The 16,450-nt window shown below is 43.7% G+C and overlaps 2 protein-coding genes across 2 annotated transcripts; both read left to right on the top strand.

The window, feature by feature from the left end:
- The first annotated feature begins 883 nt into the window (after positions 1-883).
- On the top strand, positions 884-3,980 carry LOC120044518 (keratin, type I cytoskeletal 50 kDa-like). Its single transcript, XM_038989173.1, has 7 exons — positions 884-1,303; positions 2,524-2,606; positions 2,763-2,919; positions 3,002-3,166; positions 3,283-3,408; positions 3,533-3,756; positions 3,890-3,980. The coding sequence occupies exons 1-7, from the start codon at positions 890-892 to the stop codon at positions 3,978-3,980; spliced, it is 1,260 nt and encodes a 419-aa protein (XP_038845101.1). The 5' UTR covers positions 884-889.
- An 8,797-nt stretch (positions 3,981-12,777) lies between these two features.
- Positions 12,778-15,147, top strand: LOC120043987 (keratin, type I cytoskeletal 13-like). Its single transcript, XM_038988581.1, has 7 exons — positions 12,778-13,245; positions 13,364-13,446; positions 13,677-13,833; positions 14,059-14,220; positions 14,337-14,462; positions 14,552-14,772; positions 15,021-15,147. The coding sequence occupies exons 1-7, from the start codon at positions 12,781-12,783 to the stop codon at positions 15,145-15,147; spliced, it is 1,341 nt and encodes a 446-aa protein (XP_038844509.1). The 5' UTR covers positions 12,778-12,780.
- Positions 15,148-16,450: the final 1,303 nt, after the last annotated feature.

Raw genomic sequence — 16,450 nt, forward strand, 5'->3', positions numbered from 1 at the left:
GCCAACTTTTACCAGTAGTAATTTGGTGGCACAAAAAGAAAGGAAAAGGGATAATTCTTCAAACATTAATCCCACACCAGTGCTACCAATGAACATTTTTTATTTAGAATCCTGTTTGTGTTGAATGTTTGTTGACAGTACACCTCAAAGTACGACTTCTGTGTTACTTTTGTCGAAGAAAATGTCCACAATATAATTTTTTATAATTTGGATTAAGTGCTGCGCCGTCAATTCAAAATATTTTATCAATTATGTGCACTGGAATGGCTGTTAAGTAAGCAGAAGACATTAATCATAGTGTTTTAAGAACACATTCAAGCTTCATGTGTCTTTCTGATTTTGGCTTGAACAATGTTCAGTAGCATCCATATTTCTTACAAAAATGATCTAGATCACTCAAGGGAGTATTGCACAGAGCTGGAGGAGTATTGTGAATTGACCTTTGGGGGACATTGGAGGCACTAAAGGGCACAAAAGGTGTACTGGTCTCAACTCACATTGCCGCTTAACCTGTCTATCAAGAGAAAGATGTCCAGACTCACTCAGATACAGTACATCCCCCCAAGTTCTCTTAAGATAAGTAGCCTACTACCTGCACCAAACAATAGTACCTGTTTGGCCAAAGATGCAAGTCCTAAGAAAGTCATGATTTTGTTGTGAAACAGGTTACAATTTAGATTCCACAGATCTTGTATTGACTCTCCTCCCCGCCCGTACCTGATTAGTGAGCCTTTTAATTTGTTTTCGTTAGCTTTTGGCTAAGGGTGGAGTGATTTCACCATATGTGATCTGGGTAGAGCCCCCTCTCCTCTCCCTCATAAAAAGACCTATGTCCAATGACTCTTCACTCACTCTTCTCTACTCAGACCAGACAGCGACTTCCGCCACCATGACCTCCTTCTCCAGCAACAGCTTCATGTCCTCTGCATCTATGGGCTCCTTTCGCCACATGTCCATGTCTAGTGGAGGTAGACACATCCGCGCCATGAGGGCCGGTAGCGTGTACGGGGGTGCCGGTGGGTCCGGGGTGCGCATCTCCAGTGCCTCCAGCACCTTCTCTGCTGGCAGTGAGGCTGGTGGTAGCTCCAGCCTGGCCGACGCTGTCTACCTGAACGAAAATAAGAAGGCCACCATGCAGAACCTGAATGATCGTCTAGCCTCCTACCTGGACAAGGTCCGCTCCCTGGAGAAGGCCAACGCTGATCTGGAGGTGAAAATCCACCAGTCCCTGGAGAAAAAAGCCACACCTGAGGCTCATGACTGCACTGCCTTCAAAATAGTCATTGGCAAACTCCAAAACCAGGTAAGTCCCCCAAAACAATCCTCTGCTAAACAGGTAGCTTCTATTGAACAGAGTCAGACTGTTGTATAGGGAATGGTAGAGGGAATGTGGAAGAGGTTTAGAAAAATGGGCCTTAGTGTCAGTATAATGGTGTGAGTGTCGTCATGCCCTCTGTGCTCCCTTTAGATACAAAATAATAAGCATTCAGAAAAGACTGTTGCTTGGATACATCGATTTAAAAAAAATCTTTGAATAGTGTTCATTGACATCAATGGATAAACTTAAAGCCATTTTATGCACAAAATGAAGCACGACGTTTATATACGTCCAATTCTGTTGGATTAGACCCCTCAGTAAGATAAAAGCTGAGTGGGTATTTTTGCATCAACTGCTTTTTCTGTTTCCACTCACTCTGAGCCACATCCAAACCACAGGAGGTTGGCGGCACCTTAATTGGGGAGAACGGACTCATGTTACTGGAGTGGAATGGTATCAAATACATCAAACACAAGGTTTCCAATGCCATTATTATGAGCCTCCAGCCTCCTGTGATCCAAACTGAGTTTCCCTGAGGCCTATAGACTTATATTAAAAAGGGTTTATTTGGTAAGGGATGCTTCTTTTCTTCTTTTTTGGACATAAAATACTTAAAAATCTCTAGGAATTCACCTACATGTTTTATTTAGGAAAGCTATTCCCAAGTATTTCCACTCATAAATAGAGAGACACGGTATGTGATCATGTACCAAAGTAATCAAGGTTTGAAGTGGTTATGTTTTTGTCAAATACAACATCTGTTTGGGCTTCTTGCGTCAATTTGCAGAGTATAAATGATTTATAATTATGTTCCAGCCCTCTGACCATCCGCTCAAGAAAAAAATTGGCCATGCCTTAGGGGTTAACATATGCTTGGTTCTCATTCTGTGTTGTTAAACTTTTGAAAATTATCCAAATAACGCCAGGCACTGTAAAACAAGAGTGAAGACAGGCTACCTGAGCCTGTTTCATGTCAAATTGAATGTGTTCTCTCTTTTTGCATCCCATGCAACCCATATTAGCAGATTTCAGAATAGTTTCTGTTTCTTTTACAGTAGGTTTGTGTAGCTCTCTGTACAGTTGTGATCCAGATTAAATTTCTTGCCAATTATTCTTTCCATTTATCCCAACATTTGTGATTGGCATTGTACCCGTCTTCTTTCTATTCCATTGTGACAGTGACATTCCTCTGTGCCCCCTTTCAGATATTTGATGCCACTCATATGAATGGAGGATTATACCTGGCTATTGACAATGCTAAGCTGGCAGCAGATGACTTTCAAGTCAAGTGAGTGTGAGAATGACTGTGGTATAGCTGTATAATACATCAGAGACTATCCATTAATGCAACCTCTATGAAAATGGGAAAAAAGTGTGGTACAAGAAGTATAGTACAGATGTTGCCAAAGAAAAGGCAACCTGTTGGTGTTTTGATGTTACACAGGTATGAGAATGAGCTGGCTGTGACGCAATGTGTGGAGGCTGATATTGCTGGGCTGAGGCGGGTGAGGGACGAGCTGACCATTGGAGGATCCAACCTGGAGATGGCGGTTGAGGAGCTGAAGGAGGAGATGGTCCACCTCAAGAAGAACCACAAGGAGGTGCGCCTGAATGATTGTACTAAGTACCAAGTCGTCAAAGGGGGGGAGGTTGACACTTGATCTTCTGTTATTTCTTCTTCAGGAGGTCAAGGCCCTTCGGGCACAGGTGGGTAGTCAGACGGTCAATGTGGAGGTTGATGCTGCACCACAGGAAGACCTCACCAAAGTCATGGCTGAGATCCGTGAGCACTACGATGCTGTTGCTGCCAAGAACCACAAAGAACTGGAGAGCTGGTTCAATGCAAAGGTACAATACCAGATCTTTTATTTTTGACCAATGGTATGATCATTTTTTAAACTAATTGTTTCGATTTTTTCTTCAGTGAATTTGATAGCTAACTATGCCCTTTCTGTCTTTTACAGACAGAAGAAATCCAGAAAACTGTCGCCTGCAGCACCGAAACAGTCCAATCATCCCAATCTGAAATCACTGAAGTTAAACGCATAATGCAAAGTCTAGAAATTGAATTCCAATCTGAACTCAGCATGGTGAGATTAACTACAAACGCCAAGTTGAATTTTTATTTTATTTTTGGGGGTTTATTAACCACCAATCGTCTACAGTATGTCACAGCGCCTATTAATTTCTCTTTTACATATTCTTGTCTAATAGAAAGCATCCCTGGAGGGCACCCTGGCTGACACACAGAACCGCTATGCCAATATACTATTGAGTTATCAGATGCAGGTGACCAGCTTAGAGGGCCATCTTGGTCAGATACGTGGTGACTTGGAGCGCCAGGGCCAGGAATACCAGATGCTGCTGGACATCAAGACCAGGCTGGAGATGGAGATCGCGGAGTACAGGAGACTGCTGGACGGAGAAATGACAAGCAGGTGAGTCTGGGCTTCTACACCTCATCCCGCACAAATCTTCCAAAGTATCACATTCAATTGAAGTAAAGATTGTATGGCAAGAACAATTGAGCCAAAGTAAGTCTACCTGACAATGCTGTCTCTGACCTTGCAGTGTCTCGACAGCCACCAAAACACACAAGTTGGTGACTATCATCAAGGAAAGTGTTGACGGCAAGGTGATCAGTGAGACCAAGACCAAGTGAGACATCTTAAAACGGGGACTTCACAGAACAGAACACGATCCCTCTGATGCCTACTGTCAACCTGTCTTAGAAGCTGTGATTCAATTGGGTTGTGTAAACTTGCATCTTGGGATTTATATAAGCCCTCTGATACCTTCAGAGAGATTCGTCAATAAAACTAAGCCCATAAAACTTTTGTTTCATTTTTGTTTGATTTGACGGAATCATTTTATAAAATCAAAGCTATTGACAACATAGTTGTGGCAATTAGGCCAAGATTGATTATATTGCTGTTTTGAATAGTTGAGTAGGTAGTACCATGATATCTATTGAAATTATTATTATTTTGATACAGTATAGCATACTCTACCCTGTAGAGTTAGGCTATGCCAAACAGATGAGCCTAGATCCTAACATAATATGCACTAACATAATTGATCAAGTCGATTTCACTGAAAAATGGCAAAGGTTTACACCAGAGGAGGCTGATGGGATGACCTATAGGAGGATGGGCTCATTGTAATGGCTGGAATGGAATAAACAGAACTGTATTAAACACATCAAATTCATAGAAACCACATGTTTGACTCCATTCCATTTATTCCACTCCAGCCATTACAATGAGCCTGTCCTTCTAATGCTCCTTCCACTAGCATTCTCTGGCCTACACACAGAGTAACATTGCATTTTTTTGAACTGCTATTTTTTGCTCCCTACTGTATGTGAAGTGTCATACTGTTTAATCAGAGGCAATGCTGCCCTCTTATGCCATGACATAGTAATGCAGTTCTATCACTTCTATGGCAGAGGGCTTCAAATACAAAAGCCATCTGCCTCGTAGGATATGAATGTGATTCAGTTTTATTTTTCTGGCATGGATAGTGTAACTACCAGCAAAACATTTTGTGGGGTTGTAGGTAGCCCAACAGGTCGCCTGTTCAAATCCAAGGCCGGGCGCTGGAATAAAAGGGGGGAAATTGATCTGGCAACTGGAGGGCTGCTGGGTTCATATCCTAACAATAATCCCCTACCGTACCTTAACCCCACAACATGCTCGCCATCCAGGGGTGCTGCACTGCAGCTTGACCCTGTGCTCCTCTCAACTGTGTGTCTGTATGATGTGTGTGGAGGGTTGAGAAATGCAGGGAGCAGAATTCAAATTCCTGTTGTTTGCTGTGACTACGGACAATGAAGTGCGTTGTGTTATTTTAGGCCTTTTTAAATGGCCTACTGAGTTGAAGAGCTTTTCTGCTCTGGTCTGGTAAACTTCAAGAGATTCTGAAACTCTGTGAAACTGTGACAGGTACCTTTAGAGTAACTGTCCAGTGTTTCCAGATTTCTATGAAATATGACCTATAATTCATTAGTGAAATAGTTTTCTTTCCCATTATTTTATTAAGTATATTAAAAATAAGCTTTTCTGTGTTGAAATGGTGTGGGTATACCCCAGCAAGAGAATGGTGTGGGCATACCCCAGCAAGAGAATGGTGTGGGCGTATACCGGTCATTAAAAATAGTCATGCGAGTAGACCGCTGATTGGCCAGCTACTCTATGAGGAAATAGCAAGCATTTTTTAAATGTCTGTTTGAGATGAAAGTTTGAGGTGGATTTCTTTCTATTTACTTTAATGTGCAATCAAGGCTCCAGGGGACGCCACTGACAGAAAAAAATATCTGTGGTATATAACAAATTACCAAAGTAAGGAAGTCTCTAATTACAACAGTGAGAAGAATATCAATGGCTATCTAGTAAAACTTGAAGCCTGTATTTGTGTTGGCTTACCACAGACACATTTGGTGCATGCATTCAACAACTAGAAATTGATGAGCAGGGCTATAAGCCCGCTGTAGGTTTGTAGGCCTACAGTAAGTTAGCTAGCTAGCTAGCCCCTTTCCAATGCTCAGTCAAAGAAATTGAAAAATTATTTGAGTTCACTCAGTTTGATGGCTTTAACTTTTAGAAAAATTGACATTGAGTTTTTATTCTTATGTTTGCTCTACGTCACATATATTTTCTCCTCAAGTATGGGTCTAACTTAGCTTAGCAAGCTAACATTACAAAGCTAGCCAGCTTGATTCAACAAAGCTTCATGGCTTAATTTATTAAATGTTTCTCAGAAGATGACGGTAGCTTGTATGAAAGGACCATAAAACATGGCAAAGCAAGTAATATGACTACAGTTAACTACCTATCTACCTAAATTAGCTAACTTTAGCTTTCACTGAACTGCAATTTTTAGCATGGTGCCCTTCAACTGTCATGATGTTTGAATTGAACCACCGAAGTTCTGAAAATGTTTGCACTCGCAGTGGCCACAGATTCAAGTGAGCCCATTAGAGTTTGACTTGTCGGCTAACTCCAGGTTGGGCCCTGGCCCCTGGGATAAAGGGATAGTTAACCCAAATTACAAAATTACATATTGGTTTCTTTACTCTGTAAGCAGTCTATGGACAAGGTATGACAACAATCCATGCTTTGGTTTACAGTGCCTTGCAAAAGTATACCACCCTTGGCATTTTCCCTATTTTGTTGCATTAAAACCTGTAATTGAAATGTTTTTTATTTGGATTTCATGTAATGGACATACACAAAGTGAAATGAAAAAAATAACTTGTTTTAAAAAATAAAATAAAAACAGAAAACTGGTGCGTGCATATGTGTTCACCCCCTTTGCTATGAAGCCCCTAAATAAGATCTGGTGCAACCAATTACCTTCAGAAGTCACATAATTAGTTAAATAAGGTCCACCTGTGTGCAATCTAAGTGTCACATGATCTGTTACATGATCTCAGTATATATACACCTGTTCTGAAAGGCCCCAGGGTCTGCAACACCACTAAGCAAAGTGCATCCCCAAGCAAGCGGCACCATGAAGACCAAGGAGCTCTCCAAACAGGTCAGGGACAAAGTTGTGGAGAAGTACAGATCAGGGTTTGGTTATAAAAAAAACACTAACACAGGAACAAACACCCACAAACCAAACGTGAAACCCCGGCTGCCTAAGTATGATTCTCAATCAGGGACAACGATTGACAGCTGCCTCTGATTGAGAATCATACCAGGCCGAACACAAAATCCCAACATAGAAAACACACATAGACAACCCACCCCAACTCACGCCCTGACCATACTAAATAAATACAAAACAAGGAAAATAAGGTCAGGAACGTGACAGGGGGTGAATACTTTCGCAAGCCACTGTAGTTTCCCTGGCACCGTTTCCAAATGCTAACATTTTAGCATTTGTGTCAATAATCCCATTCAAGTTATGGTACTGATATGAGCATTTTTCAATAACTTTTTTGAGCTTCACAGTCAAATGTAGATACTTTTGGATCTACAGAGAAATGGTTAATGGGTATTAGGTTACTGACATACTCTTTATTTTGATATTGAATACATTGAGATAAAACATTAGGCTAATCACCATTTAAGAATTTTATACTACTCCCCCTTTGCAGATAGTCAAAATTATATAGATTGCAAAAATAAAAAAGTTATATGTTATATTTAAAAAATGACTGCTTTTTCGACACATTTTGTTTCCAAATGTTGTCAGTTTGATGTCATTGAACTCTGCAGGACACTGAGATACCATATGTTAGTGTTCTGGTGTACAATCATTTCCTCTGTTGGAGGTTGTCAAACTTAGTTACGAAGGTGTAGAAACTGGTTTGTTACCTCTGTCAACATGATTGACCATGAATAGGGATGTTTTCTCTGTAGCATCATTAGTATTATACACTGTTATGAGTTCAGCGGTTGGCATACTTTGAATAGACAGGTCATGCTTGTGTTGCTTTTCTTCAGGTGTAGCCTGTACAACAGGTACAGTATAACCTACTTTGATGAATGATACAAAAGCTCTAAAAAGGTGTGTGATGTTTTTGGCTTCAAGTTAGCGTCACTCTCTTTTCATTGGAACAAACCCATGAAGTTTCACTTGTTGGTGGAAAACTACGATTTTATCAGATATGGTGCTTGTGTAGTTTAGATATTGCATATGGTTGAAAACAATCTTACTTAACTTGAGCATTTCAATTAAAAAGGCAGAGTTCTCATGCGACTCCAGAAATGTAAGGCAATGTGCTTAAAAAATATTATATTTGGCCAACCTTACAGAACCGTTCTAAACATAATAATAAAAAATAAATAAATCACAGTAAACTTTAATAAGGACTTGCTGTAATGTAACGTATACGTAGGGAGTCAGGAGGCAGGTGCAGAAGGTGAGTTTAATAATGAAACGATACAAAAGAACAAACATGAGAAGCGTACTGAATGTGAGAGAAAACAATACTGCCTAATGACTGAGGCTTACATGAAGGGAGAGTAATCAGGGTGGTGATGAAGTCCAGGTGTGCTTAATGAGGAGCAGATGTGCACAATGGTTGCCAGTTTTGCGCAATAACAGTTGCCAGGACCGGTGGTTAGTGAACTGGCAACGTCAAGTGCCCGAGGGAGGGAGCAGGAGTGACAGTACCACCCCCGATGCGCGGCTCCAGCCATAGGAAAAAGCCGGCCACGAGGACAAGGAGTGGGCCGGTCCGGACGGCGGAGATGGAAATCCCGGATGATGTTGGGGTCCAGGATTTCTGCCACCGGTACCCAAAAGTGCTCCTCAGGACCGTACCCCTCCCAGTCCACCAGATACTGGAGCCGACCCCCACGACGTTGGGAGTCAAAATGATAAGTTACCTCATCGACCCTCCGGAGGACCTTGAAGGGCCCCACAAACCGGGGGCTCAGCTTCCGGCAGGGCAGGTGGAGTGGAAGGGTCCTGGTGGAGAGCCAGAAGCGATCACAAGGATGGAACACGTTAGCCTCGCTGCGGTGGCGGTCCGCCTGATCCTTCTGACGGCAGACGGCACGCTGGAGCCTCACGAGTGCGGGGTTCCACTCCTCCTCTGTGTGCTGGAATCACTCGTCCACTGCAGGGGCCTTGGTCTAGCTCAGTCCATGGAGCCAGGGCCGGCTGATATCCCAGGACACACTGGAAGGGAGTCAGCCCGGTGGAGGAGTGACGAGGTGAGTTCTGGGCATATTCTTCCCAGGGAAGGAACCGGGCCCACTCTCCCTGCCAGTCCTGGCAGTGACTTCTTAAGAACCTCCCCAGCTCCTGGTTGGTCCTCTCCACCTGCCCGTTAGACTCAGGCCGGTACCCGGATATGAGGCTGACCGTGGCCCGCAGCTTCTCCAAAAAGGCTTTGCAGACCCGCAATGTGAATTGGGGACCACGGTCGGAAACGATGTCCCCAAAAGGCCATAGTGCCAGAAGGTAGACCAGAGAGAGGAGTAAAACGGCAAGATTTAGAGAATCTGTCAACAACCAGAATAGTAGTAAAACCATCAGAAAGGGGGAGATTCGTACAAAGTCTATGGACAGATGTGACCAAGGCTGCTGAGGCACGGGAAGTAGTTTTCCTGCTGGAGCGTGCCGGGGAGATTTGGATTGAGTAGATACCGAACATGAGTTGACATAGTGAGCGACGTCCTTCGACAAAGTGGGCCACCAGTATTTATCGGAAAGGGATTAGATGGTGCAGGTGATACCTGGGTCTCCAGCGGCGAGAGATGTGTGTGCCCAGGTCAACAGCCGATCTCTTACCCCTGTTGTGATGTAGATGTGCTCTGGAGGGCAGGAGCGGGTTCCCTCTCTAGAGCCTGGCAGATGTCCACATCTACGTCCCAAAACACTGGGCCAACAATACGGCAGGACCAATTGATGGGCAGGAGGACACGCACAGGGCCCTCCATCAACGTGGAACCACAGGGTGGGGGAAAGTAGGTCCTCCAGCATCCTGGTCCCCAGGTGGTGACTCTCATCTTTGACGAGAAAATGGTGGGGTTATGGAGTTGGAGGCCAAGGATGACTTTGTCTACGGGTGCGGTGATGATGAGGAAGGAAAGGCTTTCCTGGTGCTTGGGTCCCACGGTGAGGGTGAGTGGTGCTGTGACGTGCGTAATTGTGCCGGATCCCAATGGTCACATATCCAGGGCTTGGACAGGAAAAGGAGAGGAGTGCAGGTAAGAAGTTAAGTTCAGGGAGGAGGCAAGGTTGCCACAGTCCAAAAGATTAGGACGTACTCCACAGCGGTCTGGTTATCCTGCTGGAGTTCGAAAAGTCACTTACCTTCCTCTCTGCCCTTTGTAGGATGGTTTAAGACCGCCCTGAACAGAGCCATGAATCTCTCATAGGAACCCAGCTCCTCCTCTCTCCCAGATGGCTGTAACCCACTCCAACGGCCTTCCGTTCAGCAGGGAAATGACCGTGGCAACCATGGACCTCTCGCTGGTGGGGGCTCCCATCTGATAGACGAAATAGAGGGAGCATTAGAGTAGGAAGCCACGGCATTTCGATGGAGTGCCGTCATACTTCTCCGGAAGAGACAGTCGGGCATCTCTGACCTGGGCGGACTGCTGGGTAGGCTGCGGAACTGGGTGTCACGAGAATTTTCAATCCCAATGATGATAACTAACAATCAATAAGCTTTGACCAATCCCCGAGGTTTGTAAGACCATGGGTTTAATAATAATTAGGCAAGACTCAGCTTATGCAAAAGGTTCGTACAGTTTATTCAGAGAACGTTAGGAAGTCCATAATACAAAGACATCCATTTTATAACTTGCTTACTTACGCACATACCTCCACACAAACAGTATATATCCTACGCACATACATACACATGAACAGTAGGTGAGTTGAATCCTTCCCCAGAGTTCTCACCACTGTTTATCACTACCAAGCCGACAGTTCCATTCCCCCGAGATTAGAGGAACCTTGAAAAGGACTTCCTGTCCTATTCTAAGTTTCTCAGAGTTCTAGCCAGGTCGGGTCAAAAACAGTTGAATTGTTCTCGGTATTTTCTTAGACACACACACACACACACACACTTTTCTCTACCAAACCTTATTGGACTTACGTTTAGTACTTTAATCATTCATTATACATGCTACATAAACGAATAATCACTAATTAGTTACGTTTCAGGGTGGGATTCTTTAATCATTACCTTTAAGCATATAATTCCCTTATCACTGGGTCACTGTGACGACCCGTAGTAGGAGGCCCTCCGTCAGAGGTATGGAGAACCTCGCTAGTGGTGTCGAGGCGGTGGAGAACGCAGAGGACCTACTTCATGGTCATACCCAGTAGAGCAGCTGTAGAAGGGGAGTTTATTAATGAAATGATGAAAGAACAAACATGAGCCGCGTACTGAACTTGAGAGAGAAGAAAATACTACCTGATGATTGAGGCTTACTGAGGGCTATATGAAGGGAGAGTAATCAGGGTGATGATGAAGTCCAGGTGTGCTTAATGAGGGGGAGCAGGTGTCCGCAATGATGGTTGCCAGGTGTGCGCAATTTGGGTTGCCAGGACCGGTAGTTAGTAGACCGGTGATGTCGAGCGCCGTAGAGAGGGAGCAGGAGTGACATGTAAACTATGCTAAGAAGCCCTTTAAAGCTTTAACCTTTGTGAATAAGATATTTCTTGCAACTGATTGTCTTTTCACTGTCTTGTTTCCTGAGAGAGGTGACCTCACCCTTTCTCACTTTGGCTCAAATATTATTTCTGCTACAAACATAAATGTTTAAAATAGAAATTCCAAACTCCAATCTGCACTCTTGTGGTTTTGCATCCAAGATAAATTGTTAGCCAACAACAGAGAATGCATTTATATCGGACTAACTTTCAAAAAGTGTTTTTGAGGGCCTCCCAAGTGGCGCAGCGGTCTAAGGCACTGCATCGCAGTTCTTATGGCATCACTACAGACCCGGGTTTGATCCTGGGCTGTGTGGCAGCCAGTTGCAACCAGGAGACCCACGAGGCAGCGCACAATTGGCCCAGCGTCTTCCGGGTTGGGGTAGGGTTTGGCCGGCTGGGATATCCTTGTCCCATCGCACTCTAGCAACTCCTGTGGCGGGCCGGGCACATGCACGCTGACACGGTGCCAGTTGTACGGTTTTCCTCTGACATATTGGTGCAGCTAGCTTCCGGGTTAAGTGAGCAGTGTGTCAAGAAGCAGTGCGACTTGGCAGGGTCGTGTTTCGGAGGACGCATGGCTCTTGACCTTTTCCTCTCCCGAGTCCGTACGGGAGTTGCAGCAATGGAACAAGACTGTAACTACCAATTGAATATCACAAAAAAGTTTTTACATTTAAAAAAATATATATATAAGTGGTTTTGAAATCCTGTCTACTGGACACTCCTTTACAGTGTAAAGCAATGTTAAACAAGTCAACCAATTCAGTATTCTCTACTCTAGAATCTTCACAGGAACTTTGATTGTGTCATGTGCAATACAATAGATGTGATTTGGAAATAATACATGATTGATTGTTTATGTAGGTGGAGTTCTCACATACAGTAACTGTGTCATCCTTGTCTCACTCTAGTATTAATCTAAAGATCAAGTTAGGCCTCAAGGCCTCAAACCAGTTCTACAGTTAGGGATTACCTTCAAATGTCATCTGTTTCTCAACAGTCAAAAATTATAATTATATGACTTGTTTGCATTGGTGACCTTCAATGGAACGAACAGTCTAAAATCAACAGTTGCTTTTGTAGGCTCAACAGGTTTGAATCTTAACAACTTTGGCATGCCTGGCGTGCCCTTTTAAAGTATGTAATTACTGTATTGAGTTCAAGTGTCGTCTGTGTCCTCCTCTCCTCTCACAGCATAAAAGGAGCTTAGACCAACTGCTCTGCACTCACTTCTCTCCAGCCAGAGCAGTAAGACATCAGCAGACTCCACCAACATGTCCTTCTCCAGCAGCAGCTTCAGATCCTCCTCAAGCAGATCCATGAAGGGCTCATCTATGGGTTCCTCGCGTATGTCCATGTCTGGAGGTGGTGGCATGTCCATGTCTGGAGGTGGTGGCATGTCCATGTCCATGTCTGGTGGAGGCAGCCGCAACAGTGGCATTAGGGCCGGCAGCGTGTATGGGGGTGCAGGTGGCTCTGGGGTGCGCATCTCCAGTGCCAGAGCCTCCAGGTCCTTCTCTGCTGGTGGTGGCAGTTTCGGTGGTGGTGCTGGCTTCGGTGGAGGCTCCAGCTTCAGTATGTCTGGTGGAGGAAGTGACAGTCATGTCATCGGCAACGAGAAGTTCTGCATGCAGAACCTGAACGACCGTCTGGCCACCTACCTGGCCAAAGTTCACACCTTGGAGAAGGCAAATGCTGAGCTGGAGCTGAAGATCCGCCAGTTCCTGGAGGCCAAGACCTCCCCCAGTGCTCGCGACTATGGTTCATCCCATGTCATCATCAGTGACCTCCAATCCAAGGTAAGCTTTTGTATGCCAGTACTGTTCCACTTTTATTTCATGCCACATATTGAAAAACTTGCACTATGTATTTTATTTAGAATTAAAACAAAAACAAAAGTATACATTTTCTTTTCAGATACAGGAAGCCATCCGTATGAATGGTGCTGTCCATCTAAGCATTGACAATGCCAGGCTTGCCGCTGAAGACTTCAGAATGAAGTGAGTTCACTCACCAATTTGCCAAATCTTTTGTCCACTCACTCAGACAAATATTGTGACTCAATACCAGAAAAGTGACCGACTGATTCCGGTCTAGTGTACAAATAAAAATATTGATGCCGTCTGTCATGTAAAAAAGCTCACACCGTGAAATAGGTCACGTTCAATGATTACAGAGCAAGTTGAGACACACTGGTACACTGTAAATAATTTAATGTTTTATGATGTAGGTATGAGACCGAGCTGTCCATGCGTCAGTCAGTGGAAGCAGACATCGCTAGGCTGAGGTGTGTTCTGGAAGAGCTGAATATGTCCAAAAAGGACCTGAGCATGCAGATTGAGGGGCTGAGAGAGGAGTTGGTCTACCTCAAGAGAAACCACGAGGAGGTAGGGTTCAACCTTTCCTTTTTCTGATTCCCATACTAGCCTATCTATAGTGTCGGTCTTAAAATAACAGATCCAGCCAGGCATTACTGTACAACATTTTTGTGAGCAAGTAATACATCATAATCTATGTATTTAAATCCAGAAACACTTGAACAAATCTAGAACCACTTTCTGAACCATGATGATGACCTACAGACCTAAATCTGTTTCATTGTCCTTCTGCAGGAGCTGTTGTCCATGCGTGCCCAGATGAGCGGCCAGGTCCATGTGGAGGTTGACGCTGCACCACAGGAAGACCTCAGCAAAGTCATGGCTGAGATTCGTGAACACTACGAGGCTGTCGCTGCCAAGAACAACAGAGAACTGGAGGGCTGGTTCCACGCCAAGGTAATACTGTTTCTCATTATAAAAATTATTCCATAATTTAGGTCCACGATATCCAAAATGTCCCATCAATTGAATTGTTCATGTAAAAACATTATTTTGGATGGTGTTTTCCACAGACCGAGGCACTGAACAAGGAGGTCGCAATTAGCACAGAAGTTATCCAAACGTCCAGATCTGAAATTTCAGAAGTCAAACGCACACTGCAGAGTCTTGAAATCGAACTTCAATCACAAATAAGCATGGTAAGACTGTTCAAGAATGTTTCAATGTCTGCCACCCATCAGTGAATTTGCACAACTACTTCCTGATGTTTTGTTTTGCTCTCCAATAGAAATCATCCATGGAACATACCTTCGCCGAGACAAAGAACCGTTTCTCCATGCAGCTGTCGGGTTATCAGATGCAGGTGACTAGCTTGGAGGAACAGTTGGTAAATCTCAGGGCTGACTTGCAACGCCAGGACCAGGAATACAAGATGTTGCTGGACATCAAGACCAGGCTGGAGATGGAAATCGCTGAGTACAGGAGACTGCTGGACGGAGAGGCCAGAAGGTGAGCCAAACAAGCCTATTCTATTAGTCTATCAAATGTTATTCTTAGGCTATCAAGGGTGTTTTGATTCTAAACTTTGAGCAGGTTCTAGGCTAGACTCACTTACTTTCTTAGAAGCAAAACAGTGGACCGACCAGTTTGTACACTACCAGTAGAATCATGTCAAAACCTTGCAAGGTAAGACCTTGCCATATTGTGTTGGGTACAGTCGATTATGTGCTCATTGGTGTTTTCTGTTTGGTCCACAGTGTCTCCTCCTCCTCCTCCTCCTCCTCTACCACCACCAGGAAGGTCATCACAGTGGTAGAAGAGGTGGTGGATGGGAAAGTGGTCTCCTCCACCCAATCCTCAGCTTCTTCATATGCACGCCACTGATGCAGTACATGAGTGTACTGAGGGAAATACAACAACTGATTATCTGACTCACTAAACATCCAGTGCATATCTGGAAGGCAACAGCAATAAAAAATAATACATCTGAAATCCTTTGTTTGTTCAATTACTATGTCTTCATAATAGGCTAAAATTATACTATTGTTTTTTCAAAAATGTCTGCTTTAGTTTCATGAATGATTTCATTTGTGCCTATTTAATTAAACTTCATGAAATAGTTTCAGTTGTGAGTGGTGAGGTGGAACTCGGTGTTAGCCTGATTACTAAGTATGGGGTGTCACCTAGTGTTGGGTTTAGGGATGCAAGTAGATGTTAAGCAAACCTACATATACATGTCCCAGCACGATAGTCTAACCTATTTACATGAAACATATTTGCATGAAATATGTTATTTCCAGCACTCATTTACTGTGAAATGTAATATGATACAATATGATACAATTCAGGTAAAAGTAAAAAGTTTGACAGCCATTCCCAATCTCCACTTTGTGTCAGGATTATCAGAAGAACAAGTTACTCCAGGGTGGAACCACCCAAGAGGCCAGGTATATAGAAAATCAAGTATGAATGGGTAGGACTTAACCCCCTATTGACGCACCGGTGTTTCAATCTAAGTAACATAATTAAAAAATCCCCATCAAACTCCATCAGTTTAAGCTGTAGATATCTGTTGCTTGGGCTTGCATGGGCTGCGTCTCAATCCACCACATCCGCCCTTCCGTCGCCCTTCCGCATCTGCAGTAGAAAGTGGCAGATCTACAGCGCTGTGTGTCAGACCAGGAGACATTCCCGAAAATTGGTCTTCTCACAAAAACGTCTGCAACATCCAAACGGTATGCTATAGATATAACGGAATACTACAAGCAAGCCTGTTTCTCCCCCCAGTCAGAGGCAGCCTGCCTGTCTCCCAGACTCTGACTAGCAGTAACAATCTATCCTCCTCTGTATTATGTTCAGAAAATATATTTGTAGGCCTAAATTGTGGGGGGGAAACACTAATCATGTTTATGCAACCTAATAGTCACCCCTAGAATACTTCCAGAAACAATTACATTTTTATTTCAAATTGAGAAAATCTACAATAAGAATTGGCCCACCCTAGTCATAGGAATGTGACATTGCACAGCAGAAAGATGATTTCTTCTTCTTTTTCTTCTTGATTTCAATCTGGAATGAGTACTGGTATTTGTATGTTCTGTTTCATGTTGATTAAAAGGCTAATTTGAAGGAGTACATTTGTATATGTACTCCTTGTACTTCCTGTTTGGGTTGGCGCCCCCCCTTG

Source organism: Salvelinus namaycush, chromosome 3 (assembly GCF_016432855.1).
Source record: "Salvelinus namaycush isolate Seneca chromosome 3, SaNama_1.0, whole genome shotgun sequence".
In the NCBI taxonomy this organism is placed as follows: Eukaryota; Metazoa; Chordata; class Actinopteri; order Salmoniformes; family Salmonidae; genus Salvelinus; species Salvelinus namaycush.

Bases quoted from the DNA above. Each gene is read 5' to 3' on its own strand.
- LOC120043987 (XM_038988581.1), top strand. From the start codon at position 12,781: ATGGGTTCCTCGCGTATGTCCATGTCTGGAGGTGGTGGCATGTCCATG. The intron at 14,463-14,551 runs GTAAGACTGTTC...GCTCTCCAATAG, and splicing joins TTCAATCACAAATAAGCATG to AAATCATCCATGGAACATAC. The intron at 14,773-15,020 runs GTGAGCCAAACA...TTTGGTCCACAG, and splicing joins CTGGACGGAGAGGCCAGAAG to TGTCTCCTCCTCCTCCTCCT.
- LOC120044518 (XM_038989173.1), top strand. From the start codon at position 890: ATGACCTCCTTCTCCAGCAACAGCTTCATGTCCTCTGCATCTATGGGC. The intron at 2,920-3,001 runs GTGCGCCTGAAT...TTTCTTCTTCAG, and splicing joins TCAAGAAGAACCACAAGGAG to GAGGTCAAGGCCCTTCGGGC. The intron at 3,167-3,282 runs GTACAATACCAG...TGTCTTTTACAG, and splicing joins AGAGCTGGTTCAATGCAAAG to ACAGAAGAAATCCAGAAAAC.